Source organism: Merops nubicus, unplaced genomic scaffold, assembly GCF_000691845.1.
Source record: "Merops nubicus isolate BGI_N331 unplaced genomic scaffold, ASM69184v1 scaffold43661, whole genome shotgun sequence".
Taxonomy (NCBI): domain Eukaryota; kingdom Metazoa; phylum Chordata; class Aves; order Coraciiformes; family Meropidae; genus Merops; species Merops nubicus.
In genome coordinates this window covers 1-12,746 of record NW_008588470.1, presented here as the reverse complement: position 1 = coordinate 12,746, position 12,746 = coordinate 1, and the positions used below count along the sequence as shown (strand labels likewise).

The 12,746-nt window shown below is 42.4% G+C and overlaps 1 protein-coding gene across 1 annotated transcript; it reads left to right on the top strand.

The window, feature by feature from the left end:
- The first annotated feature begins 2,773 nt into the window (after positions 1-2,773).
- On the top strand, positions 2,774-5,085 carry TXNDC12 (thioredoxin domain containing 12 (endoplasmic reticulum)). Its single transcript, XM_008949274.1, has 5 exons — positions 2,774-2,824; positions 2,992-3,065; positions 3,581-3,650; positions 3,741-3,824; positions 4,254-5,085. Exons 1-5 carry the CDS (start codon positions 2,785-2,787, stop codon positions 4,331-4,333), a joined length of 348 nt encoding a protein of 115 aa, XP_008947522.1. The 5' UTR covers positions 2,774-2,784; the 3' UTR covers positions 4,334-5,085.
- The last annotated feature ends 7,661 nt before the right edge of the window (positions 5,086-12,746 follow it).

Below are 12,746 nucleotides of genomic sequence, written 5' to 3'. Positions count from 1 at the left end.
CGTCCCCGGCGTCGCCGAAGAGCTGGTGCTGAGCCGGGCCGTGAGCGTGGCCGAGCTGAGCCGCCTGCGGAGGCAGTTCATGAGTTACACCAAGATGCAGCCCCGTGAGGAAAACCTGCCCCAGCTGGCCAGCATGTTCCTGCAGTACCTGAGCCGAAGCATCCAGTGAACCCGTCACCTCTGCCCTGCGCGGCGCTTGCGACGGCGAGGATGTGGCTTCCAGCCTCCGCACGGCTTGGGACCCACAGCCGCTTCGGGAAGACGGATTGCTGCGAGGACCTACTGGGATGCCGTTCCCCCACCCCTGCATTCTCTCCGCTGGCATCTTTTGAAAAACATTGCTACCGTTGTGTCTCTGAACAAGTGAAGCCTCCTGTGGATACCAGAACCCCAGTAACTGAACAGAGTCTGAATGTGAAAACCCAAAAAGTGATGACCCTGTGGAAAATGTTTCCCCTCCACATTGACATGTGTACATCTTGAATACGAAGGTTGTTTTTCCAAGGCTGTCTCCATATAATGTCAAACTGCATGTAAGAGACTTCATGTCTGGAACTGGAACAGGCTATATTTTTACGATGTGACTGTTTCAGAAAAGCCTACGAAACCCAAGAAACGTATTTGCAAACTGCCTGACAGAAGGGTACTGGCTTAGCAAACTCAAACCTCTCTGTTTCAGGTTTAGCAATAAAATGTGTGCCTTAAATGGAGTAAAGTCTCAATTTATATGCAGGACTGTTTTATTCAAATAACTCGCTGTGTTTTGTCTCTGCAAGCTCATCTATTAATGCCTTTAAAAACATTAATTGTTTAGGAATGAGTACTGTCAGAGGAAAGATGAGCTAAAATGACAGTGTCTGTTATGGGTGAAACTCCCCTAAGCCTGCAGAAGCTGTGATGGGTAACTTAGTTTTGCACATCGTTTCAAGTGATTTCAGTCTTTGCTATACCACATATATAGCTTCTGTAAACATTTCGCTTTCTGGTGAATGCTTCAGCATTTTAATAAATTGTGGCTTTCGGCGTTAATTGTTTGTGTAGTGCTATCTGGGAGGAAATGGTGAAGTGCGGCTGGAAGGCTTATTTCAATTACAGTGGCTGTTGGTCTGACCTACTGGCTGCTGGGTGGACTTGTACATTGCAGAATTAAGAAATGAGTACAAAAATTTATATAAATTTATCTTCTCAGTCAAAATAAAGAGAGTAAAGCTGAGAAAACACATTCAGTATCCCAAACTTATGTAAGTTCTCACTGACTCAGTATTTCAAGACTGCAAGCACTTCCATTTAAAATCTGCTTGGAAAATTTCTCTTCAACTTAAAAAATATTTTGTTGCAGTAGAGATAACCACATCATTGAGCTTCTCTGCTATGACGTACTGATCCTATATGATAAGAACAGTGTGTATTTTCCAGACTTAAATCAGTCCCTCCTTAAGAAAGAGGCAAGATCATGTTGGACTGTATGGAAACAGTGAAAAAAACTTTCTTTTTTGGATTGTTGATGCAATACAAACTTCACTAGGGAAATGTGTATTCTTGCTCCATACTGGAAACAAGAGTCCTGTGTAAAGAAGATGACAACCAATCCATTTATTGGTTAATTATAAATTACACGACTGCTGTTTGAACTACTCTAAATGGCTTCCTCCACCCTTTCTTGGGTTCTGAAGTCTATAACTGAATGCTGCTAAGTAGAGATTTCCTTTCATATCTATGTACAGCTAAAGATAAACTTACACATCAGTTGTGGTAGTTTAGCTGCTGCTGTGTGCAAAGGTGTTGTAATGCTGTGTGTGAAAATTTTACTTTATTTTTAACCCCTATTATGGTAATGGAGTTTTGAGTAGCAGCAGGTGGTTTACGGTTTGCTTTGCTTGGCATATCCTGGAATGAGTATCCAGGTAGTATATTCTCTTTAGACTCCTTCCTTTCTTTCACCTAGTTTTAGACTGTTCTTACTTAGGCTGTTGTGGAAGCTATATCATTATTACCACCTTCACTTGGATATTGTTCCATAGCTTAAGAGCGTTATTGAGAGAAGAAAAGGGATGACATTTCCAGTTCCATTTTCTTAGTCTTTCCTAGTTTGCCACTCTAGTCGGTGTTCACCAGCTCAGCTGTTGGATGGTAGAAAGAAAGGAAGTGTTGGTAAGGACTTCCTCACGCAGAATGTGTGGAGATAAGTGTTGTGCTACCTGGATGTGCTCTAGGGCAGCAAAAGTCACCTGTAGTTCTATCGCTTTTCTTGTTAGAAAGGTAAAATTGGTGCAAAATAGGAGCAGTGAAGTGGTGGATTCATTGGATCACCAGCACTAACAACAGGTAATATGTAACATTTGTAGTGTCTTTAAGGCCTCATTGTCTAATTGCATAATGCAGCCTGGATATATTATAAAGGAACTTGGAGAAATTGATCTTGGTAAGCTGGACTTTGTTGGAAGGTGAAATGCTGAAGGAATTTTTGAAGAACACAGTTAAATAAAACATGCAAGTAGTTTTGTTGATAAAGTAGATGATAAAGTCTCCTCCTCTACAAGGCCAGTTATGGGCTGGTAGTTATAACAACTTATTATTATACATATTTTAAGACAGGGAAAACTTTCTGCAAGACAACCTTAAACCACATCAGAATCTCTTTACATCTCTTTTATTTTCTGTTACATTTAGCCTTTGTAGAAGTCTTGACTGTTAAAATGCATATGTAATACAATGTAATGGTTTAGAGGCTCAACTGTAAGCTTTTTTTGACAATTTTTTTTTTTTTCCAGTGGTTTGCCTCTTATGGTTATCATCCACAAGTCTTGGTGTGGAGCTTGCAAAGGTAACTAATTAATACTAGAGTATATTCCATTTACTCACTGCTTATTGAGAAGTACCAGCTCTCCAGAGGGAGGAATGAAGTAGAGAGTTTGATGCTGACTTGAAAATCTGAAATCTTTTCTACTGTCTTTACACTTTCTTTTTTATTTTTTTTCCTCCCCTAATTAGCTCTAAAGCCAAAGTTCGCTGAATCCAAGGAGATCTCTGAACTCGCCCATAATTTTGTTATGGTGAACCTTGAGGTAGGCTGTCCTCTGATTTGTGTCCGTGTTACTGCCTAGTCATGAAGCGTTTGGAATCCTGCTTAACTGGTTGCATCCTAAATCATGCACTCCTGAATAGGTTTTCAGGATTGATTGATATAGCTGATTGTTTTAAAAAGAATTTTTTTTCAGTCTGGTTATTTTAATGGTGTTTATAAACGTGTCTCTCTCCCACTGTCTCTTTAACATTTTTTACCTCATGTCATTCCCTTGCTGCAATAAAGGAATTTTTATTTCATTATATACTGATTCCTACATTGAAGAGGAGTGTTTAATGTAAATTCTCAGAAGAAAAATACTACTATTTCCACAAATGATACTTGTTTAATTAAAAATAACTTTCTTTCCTTTGGGGGTGGAAGATAACTGTTCAAGGTGTAAATTGCTCAGGGTAAATGGAATCTGAAGGCAATAGCTTGTTTCTTTAAAATGAGTGCTGTGTATGGCTAGATACTGTATTAATATGTTCCCTTTCTTTTGTCTTGCTTTGATAGGATGATGAAGAGCCAAAGGATGAAGCCTTTAGTCCTGATGGAGGTTACATTCCCAGAATCCTTTTCATGGGTAGGGCATCCAGAGCTGTTATAGCCACCTACAGGACTGTGTTCTTATTGTTACCACCTAAATTTCCTGTTTGATATTTTTTTTTCATAGACCCCAGTGGAAAAGTCCACCCAGAAATCATAAATGGAAAAGGAAACCCCAGCTACAAGTATTTCTATACCAATGCTGATCAAGGTATGTGCAAAGTAGTTTGAAGTGCATTTTTAGTGAGATCAAACTCTGGATGTGTCCTGAGTGAGGGACATACTTTAACTGCTGAGTGAAGAAAAATTATAATACTTTAGGGCATAACTAGTAACCATTAAATACACTGTGAGTGAGTGTGGTTCTCTTACAGCTTGAGGAATTCAGAATCGTGATTCAACTCAACACTTACTGTAATGTCTATAGGACCTAAACTTCCTCTGCAGTTGTGTCCTGAAAAATTATATAATGCACATGATCCAGCTACAAACAGTTGGGAAAAAGGCACGTGACTTTTTTTTCCCACAGGTTAATTTTTAGATCTACATTCTGTACCTGTATTGTTTTAAAACACTTTCAAGATGGAAAATATAATTTTAATTAGGTTAATAGTTGATATCTTTCTGTCTGACCTTTCAGTTGTCCAAGGGATGAAGGAGGCCCAGGAGAAGCTAACAGGTGATGCTTTCAAACAGAAACACCTGGGAGATGAACTATAAAGACTACACTGAATGATGCTTTTTCATCACTTCAAAACTCTAAAAGGAGATGACAAAACAGACTAAGAATGTAGATGCACTGGAGGGACGTAATTTTCCTGTCAACAATGTTAGGTTAAACCCTGTTTGGAGTTCACACACATCCATCAGTTACAGTTGCCTGGCAGTTTGTACTCTAATGGTTATTTGCAACTAGGTAATGTGCAAACACATCATTTCTTGTGTTTGAACAACCACTAATATTTGGTGTTAAAAGGGAGGTGTGTATGGCAAAACATTCATTTGACAACAGTGTGATTGTGATAACTAAGGTAGCCAATATTTTGACACTTAACTGGGGTCCCTCTTTTCTCACTGGTATTGTGCGATCCCATAGTTTTCACTGGGGATTCGTAGGAATGGGGCATGTTCCTGGGCCAGGTGTTTTCTAGACATCCCTAACCATGAATTCTGCCACTACGCTAAGTAGAATAAATTTTATGAATGTCCAAATAGCATGTGAAATTGTTAGCTCTGCAAACATATTTTTGTGTAAAACTGTGTGTGATTCATCTTTATTTGCCTTTGGGCAGAAATTTAACTTTTTCCTCATGCACTCACCTTTTGATTGTTCTATCAAGTGTGGGTGGATTATGTTGAAGCTTTATGGGGTTTCCCCTTTTATTCTTTGAATGTTTTTTGGCCAATGCCTTGCCATCACATTGTACTGTATTTTTGTACCAGGGTGAAGAATTAAACCTTTTTAAACATAAGCATGCAGACAGTGTTTTGTGGTAAAGGGTATAACTTTTCATTCTTAAAGATGGAGGAATGTATTTTTGTTGATGTTGCAGTGCTTTCTAATGTTGAACGTCACAGCTGAAGAAGGTTTCTCCTTTTTATAAAAGACGTTATTTTTCCATGCAATTACAATTCAGCCATTCTTATATTATCTATACTGTTGAGGACAGGATAATACCTAGTGCTTACTCGAACTGAAAAGAAAAATAGAGGGAAAAAAATCACCTCTTGACCTGCTGGCAACGCTTTTCCTAATGCAGCCCAGGATGCTGTTGGCCTTCTTTGCCACGAGGGTGCGTTGCTGGCTCATGGTCAACTTGTTTTCCACCTGGATTTCCCTGTCCTCTGCAAAGCTGTCAGCCCAGGCGAAAGACTTTGTGTTTCCCTTTCTTGAACTTCCTGACAACCTTCTCTGCCCATTTCTCCAGTCTGTTGAGGTCCTTCTTGAATGGTAGCAGAACAGTCTGGTTATCAACTGCTCTCCCCAGTTTTGTACCATCTGCCAGTTTGCTGAGTGAACTCTACCAGCCTTTTAATGAAGGTGTTAAAATATCAACCCCACGGGTACTTCACTAGTGACAAGCCACTTTCAGCCCAGTGGTTATGCCAGTTTTGCATCCACCTCATTGCCCATTTATTTAGGTTGTACCTCATCAGTTTGTCTATGAGGATGCTATGGGAGACAGTGCTGAAGGCCTTAGTAAAGCCAAAATAAATGCTTTCCCCTCATTCACCAAACCAGTCATCTCAATGGACAAATTGCTGTCCACAAGGCTCTTGTCAATAATTTTTCTACAGATAGTTTTGAAGAGCTATCTAAGGACATTAATTGGGGAAAATTATCTCCAATAAACTCATCTTGTCTACTGAGTCCATTTTTAGTGTTCAGTAGCATTATGAATTTTACTTTCCCCACCAATCTGCCTTTAAGGGATTGTAGAGACTGAAACTCAGTTGGGCACTAAAAAACAAGGACTCAGTGGAAATAATGGGATTATTGCACATGACAGTTACCCTGCTCAGCTACTAAAAGTTAATTTTAGAGGTTTTATACTCTGCTTCTCTTGAAAATTGTCTAATAAATTAATGATGAATTTGAACTCAGCAATTATTCTCAAGTTGTATCAGCCTTCAAAGTAAATAATTTCGTGGAAGTTCTGAAAAAGGATTTGTGTTTTGCAAAATTGTCTTTTTTTTTTTTCCAGCTGTATCAGTTGACCTAATAAAAAATAGGTCCTGTCTGATGCTTTTTATTTCATTTATAGCTTTAGCGTGACAGGACTGTAAAAAAATCACTGCTACATCCTTTTTACTTGCCACCAGGGGGAGGACTCTGGTTGTTCACCTGGAATATGACTCAACAAATAATAATTAAAAAAAACAAATCTCTGATGCAAAATAGCAGGGTGCCCCTATGCGACTTCCCAGGCACATATTTGCCACAGCTCCACCCTTGTTTTATCTCTGCAGTGAAATAATAGTCTGAGAGATGTACATCTTTTTTCCCTTCTTTTGCAAAATGCTCTGATGTCAGAAGCAGCATGGCCCCTAAGTAATTTTAAAAAAGTTCTTCATCTAGAGAGATCTCGCTTCAGTGACAGATGCAGGCATCGTGCTTCATCCTTTATGTTTAAGGCCATCCTGATTCAAAATTGCTCTCAGTCACTTCTTCTCCTGTACCTCCTCTCCTTCAGCACTTTATGCCTTCCAGACTTGTTGCTTCCAAAAGAAAAAAATATTCCATAATTGTCTTTCCTTTGTTATTTGACACCTAGTTAACAAGCGTAAAAGCTCTTTCACATCTCTGGATTGCAGGGTAAACTTACTTTTGATCTGTTACTTAACTATTTTTCTACCTGGTAGTTTTATACCCGGGCATTTTAGTTGCTAATTCCTAATGAAGATGCTTTACACCCTTCTGCTTTTAAACCTAGATCAGGTGGTACAACTACTTGGCATTTTCTTCTATGCAAAGCGATACATCTTGAACCTTCCATCCAACAGTTGCTTTACGTATATTGTATAACTTCATGCAGGCAAACAGCTCCACAGGGTTTAGAGGAGCTGCTTACAAGTCAGTGTTTGTTGCAGTTGCGTTTAAAGTTAATTGTACACTGTAGCAGTTCAACAGTGCACAGTAACCAAGGCTTCAGATTGGTTTGTCCCCATCAGCTTTGTTTTGTCTGCTGCCCACCTGCATATGACTTGCAGTAAACCTGTGTACTGACACAACTTCTTCAGATGCATCCTAGAAATCCCACTGGATTCTCAGATTCTACTCCTTTATGGTGATAAGAAAACCCAGAGACACCTCAAAATTTTTAGTATAGACCCAGGGAGCTGTCAGGTCAAATCAATGTCATGTAAACAAACATGCTGTCAGCTCCCATTCTCCCAGAAGCAGCCTACAGAGAAAAAAAATTACCCACAGTTAATTAAAGAGTGACTGGATTGCAGCTAGCTACCTGGCTGCCTGGGAGCAGAGGCTGCTGTGTGCACCTGAGGCTGAACAGGATTCAAGGAAGTGTCAGCTAGAGATTGGGGAAACCTTCCCTTTGTCATGCTTAGCAGCAGGGAACAAAAGCACAACAACCAAGAAGCCAGCACGGCCAGGGCGTCTGGTCTGTCATCCTGGCAGGCTGAGTTTAGGAGTCATCTACTTCAAATGCGCTTTTGTCCCCGGAGCTGTTTGCCTGCTGTAGGACATCTAGCATGTATGGAACTGCTAATGAGCTTCACTCATTGTCCTCACTTAGAGCTTACGTAACAAATAGCTCTGAAGTGAGGTATTCAACCTGTATGAGCGCAAGGTCATATAACCTTGGAAATGATGAAACTTTTCTTAACTTTTGGCAAGAAGAGAGGCACTTGCATTTGCAGTATGCTGTGATACTTATTTGCAGATGAGCCAGTATTATGCCTGATTGGGTTTGCCCAACCAGGAGAACCACTCCAGGGCTACCCTTGACAGCCGTGACTATAGGTGGACCTAAACTCGAGGCATGAGGATTGGAGAATCAGAAAGCAATAAAGGTGAAATTAAACCAAGCAAAATTCTGTCCAGATAGCTGTATAAAATGGGCAACTTCACTGTAAATTCATGCTCATCTCAAAGAAAGCAAAGCCAAAGAATGAAGTTTATCAAAAAGATTGCACTCCACTCATCAAGGTTTCTCAGGCCTAGCTGAAAAGTAAGATCACTGAAGAGAATTAGTTCTGTTCCAACTCAAACCAAGATAGGGGCTAACGGGACAGGGGAGCCGGCTGCCTGGAGGGAACCAGGAAACAATCATGGTCTGTCAAAGCGGTGTAAGTTGCTTTGTCTCAGAACTGTTTGGCACATTAACTCATTCCCCCTTTCTTCCTGCAAGAAACACGTGCTGATTTGTTAAGCAATATGGTAAAACAAACTCACTTTACTTTTCCTTTCAAAGTTTGTCTAGTGTAAGGAGTGGCTGCATACAGATCCCAGGCCTGCCACTGTCCAAGAAGCACCACTCCTACAAGAGGGGCTGGTTCACTCTTGCAGCACCAGCCCAGTGCCACCACGTCAGCATGCCCCCAGGAGGAGGAATCTCCACCGGTGCCTGCCAGCCGGTTCCTGTGGCCTGTCATGGGCAGTGCGCACAGGGTCCAAGACTTGAATAATCCTCTCCAGGCTGTGACAAATGTCACGGCACAATTTTGTGATGGCTAAATCTGCGATATGTTCCTTTGATTAAGGACAACAGAAAAAAAAAGAGACCTCACTCTTCTCCATTCATAACTCTGCTGGAAGTGAGGACTGGCTGACCTGTGCTTGCAGTGTTCCAGGTTCTGACTCAGAACAGCAAGAGAGACTGTTACACACCACCTCACGCTGGCACTCGTCCCACGACAGGGCAGAGCAGCCCATCCAGCAAGGTGTGGGAAGTAGGCAGGATACCTCCTGGGCATGGGATCACCCAGGGGGTACAGGCTGTAAAAACAGTCAAGCGTTTCTGAGCTGCTCCCATGTTCTGCTTTCCTCTGACCAGCACACATGTCTCCATTTCCCATGTCCCCACCATGATGTTGGGGATGAAGGGGAGACACATTCCTAGACCTTGCACTTTCTCAGAAGGGCATGATCCATTGCTGCCACTCCAAGCTAGGGCAAGGGAGCGAAGGCCCACAGGAGCTGGGGCAGGGCTGATGGGGCAGGACAGTCTGGGCTGAATCTGGCTAAGGCTGGAGGTATCCAGTTGCTGGTTAGAGATTTGTTGGTACATACTCATTTTTGGACCATTTTGCACTTGCACAGCACAGTGTAGGTAGACATGCTGCAAAAATAGTAATTGATAAGGACTGCAGATGTTCTCTCTGCTTTCTGAGTGTGTTTCAGGACACAACATAAAATGCTGCGCATAAAAGAACCTGCGTTGACAGCACAGTCAAACTTGGGTGTCACTTTATTGTGCCATTTCTCATATTATTAACAGTTTTCAAAAGCCCATTTGTTTTGGCACATTAGCCCTGTTAAAAAGAATGAAATTTGCACATGCCTTGGGGACACAGCATGGGGTGTATATGCTGTTTATTCCACACTGAAGAGAAGAAGCTCCTAGACGAGTGCTACCCATTCAAATACAGAGGGTTTGGGGTTCTCCTTGCAGTTGGCATGTTTTCATCTAGCTTCCCTTGGATAACAGCTAGTAATGAGTTGGAACCACTGCTCCGCGTGCAAACTGCTTCTTTGGGATACATTTTTGTCTATTAGTGCTTATCATGAGGTTAGGTAATGAGTCTTTTACTCTTAGGGTCATTACTACTTACAACATCACTCATAGCAGACCATGATTTAAGTGCTTTGGTGTTGATTTTGCTTTAGTAATAAATAAATCAATAAACAAAATACTGTTGTTAGAAAAGTGGGAACTGAAAATATTAAAATTGTTTCCTTAGATCAATTGCTCTGTGTTGAGCACACAACAGAGAACATGAGAAATGTTGAGGGAACAGCAGAGTATGTGTGTTGTCCTTGATAAATGTGCTCACATGACTGCTGTGAGAGAGTGAGATAGATCCACGTGTCAGAAAACAAGATAAAGTATAACATCTGCTCTTCTCTTCCACCTCTGTGGGCTCGTGGGAGTCCTCTCCTGTTCCCTCACTTGCTCATCTATAAATCTACAGTAATACAGACCTCCCTCACTGGAAGTTGTGTAGGCAACTCGTGACCATACAACGTTAAATCCTGGAGGGAAGTGCCCTAGGAGAGCTAACAATACTCACTCCATAAATTATAGAAACGTGGCCAAGCAAAACGATAGAAAGAATCACTAAGAATTCCCCTGCCTCCTAATTACCTGGGCACATCCCTCCTTCTTGAAGTTAGCCCTGGCTGAGAAAAGGTTTGTATAGAAACATGGGACTTTCTGGAAAGTTCTTGGAAATCAGGCTCTGTATTCATGGCTGCCATCATGGGATATTAAATCAGTTGACTGCTAAGCCAGTACCCAGGGGAACCTAAGTCATAATGTGCCCTTTCCATCGTGTAGGTATTTGCCCATGACCACTTGCCTTCCATGTTGATGCTTTATTGGGCTGTTGGCTTGCAATCGTCTTCTAGATGGAGCATCACTCAGCAGACAGAGCATTAACACCACCACTGCAAACACCGTGCTGGGTAGAGGAGAAGTCAGGCCTTGGAAAAGGCAGAGATCACATTTCCCAGAGCAATGAGAGGACTGCAGGGAAGTAAAAATACTTTTGTAGGTGTCAAGCCTATTAGGCCATCTTTGAAATAGCTATTGGAATGAGCCTGGGATTTGTTACGTTGTCAATTATTTCAGGTTGCCTACACAAAGCTGATACCTTGCTTAAGGCTTAAATCAGGGCCTGGCTTATGTAACAGCAACACTAGTTGGGCTCTTGATGGCAAATAAACATTGTCATTCTAAGTGAGGATAGAAAATCACTCTGGTTCTGCATAGAGTTGTCCCCTTGGCCACCTGGCAGATAGCTCGGGCTTGAATAAGATGGAGAAGCCGTGTGGCATCTCTGATCTGCAGTGGGAAGAGGTGTTCCTTGAGGCTGCTCTGCATCTCTCTTGTGGTTGCTCCTAAAATGCAGACATTGGCTATATAACTATATATAGCACTGCCACATGCTTTGGATTCCTACCTAACAGTACTATTAAGTAGTCAACTACCATGGGGAAAATGTAGCAATAAAAGCAATTTACAGACTGCTTTAAAATGCTGGAACTGTTAGAAAGCTAAGGCTTGTCCAAGGGCTGGTTGACCTACAAGCCAGTCCAAAGACGGCTACTGAAGATCACCAGATGTGCAAAAAGCTTTTACAAGTAAACAGAGTGATCTCTGTCCTGTCTGGGCAGTGTCCAAGATGAGTCAAAGTGCCACACATCAGTCTCAATGGCACACCACGATGAGAGTGGGTGGGAAGAGGGCAGTACTCTGAGGAACATGATGGGGATGCAGAGGCACCTGCAACCCCCAATTTTAGAGCCCTAAGTTCTGAGGTGGTCCCTGGAGGTTGCTTAGCTAGTCAACCAGAAGAGACAGGAACCCTGCAACTCCAGTATCTTTAGGTGGCTCTCCTCACAAAGAGCCACTCCCTCCTGGGGCTGGTCAAGAACCTTGTCTTTGTGCTTAGGCCCAACAACTGCCATCTTTGCTGACTGTTTGGGAAGCACCTCATTAGTTATGTCAGAGACACATTTAAAACATCCATGATTTTGTTCACTTTCTCTAGGGGATCATCTCTGAAAGCTGTTTCGGTTTCCCAGCAAGGGACAAGACACAATCAGGTCTCTGATTTTGAACCTGGGGTCTGTTTTTAGGATTTTAAAGCCAAAGGAGCCTGCTGCAACCTCTTTTCCTTCAGGCAAGCAACTTAGAGAGATTGCAGCCACTGCTTCATCTTTTTGGGTAGTAGAGATGTAGTTCCTGAAGCCACAGTCACCATAAAATCATAGAATCATAAAGTTTGGAAAAGACCTCCAAGATCATCAAGTCCAACCATCACCCACCACTACCATGACCATTAAACCATGTCCCCAAGTGCCACATCTACACAGTTTTTGAACCCCTCCAGGGACAGTGACTCTACCAACCTCCCTGGGCAGCCTGGTCCAAGGCCTCGCCACTCTGTCAGGAAAGAAATTCTTCCGAATATCCAGCCAAAACCTCCCCTGGTGCAACTTGAGTCCATTTCCTCTCATCCTATCGCTAGTAACCTGGGAGAAGAGACCAACCCCCACCCTCACTCCAGCCTCCTTTCAGGGAGTTGTAGAGAGCCAGAAAGTCTCCTCTCAGCCTCCTCTTCTCCAGACTAAACACCCCCAGGTCCCTCAGTCACTCCACACAAGCCATGTTCCCCAGACCCTTCACCAGCTTTGTTGCCATTCTCTGAACCCGCTCCAGTCCCCCAATGTCCTTCTTATACTGTGGTGCCCAAAAAATGACCCCAGGACTCAAGCTGTGGCCTCACCATTACCGAATACCGTCACTAAGTTTCAGAGTTCACAGTTCTCCTGAAGACCATGTAGAGAGTGCGACAGGAATGACAAGTTAGGGTTGTACCTGGGAGGCCGTTCCTTGCCACCGGGGCTCCAGGAACGCCAGGGAGTGGAGCACGGGGCGGGGGCGGG

Bases quoted from the DNA above. Each gene is read 5' to 3' on its own strand.
- TXNDC12 (XM_008949274.1), top strand. From the start codon at position 2,785: ATGGTTATCATCCACAAGTCTTGGTGTGGAGCTTGCAAAG. The intron at 2,825-2,991 runs GTAACTAATTAA...TCCCCTAATTAG, and splicing joins TTGGTGTGGAGCTTGCAAAG to CTCTAAAGCCAAAGTTCGCT. The intron at 3,651-3,740 runs GTAGGGCATCCA...TTTTTTTCATAG, and splicing joins TCCCAGAATCCTTTTCATGG to ACCCCAGTGGAAAAGTCCAC.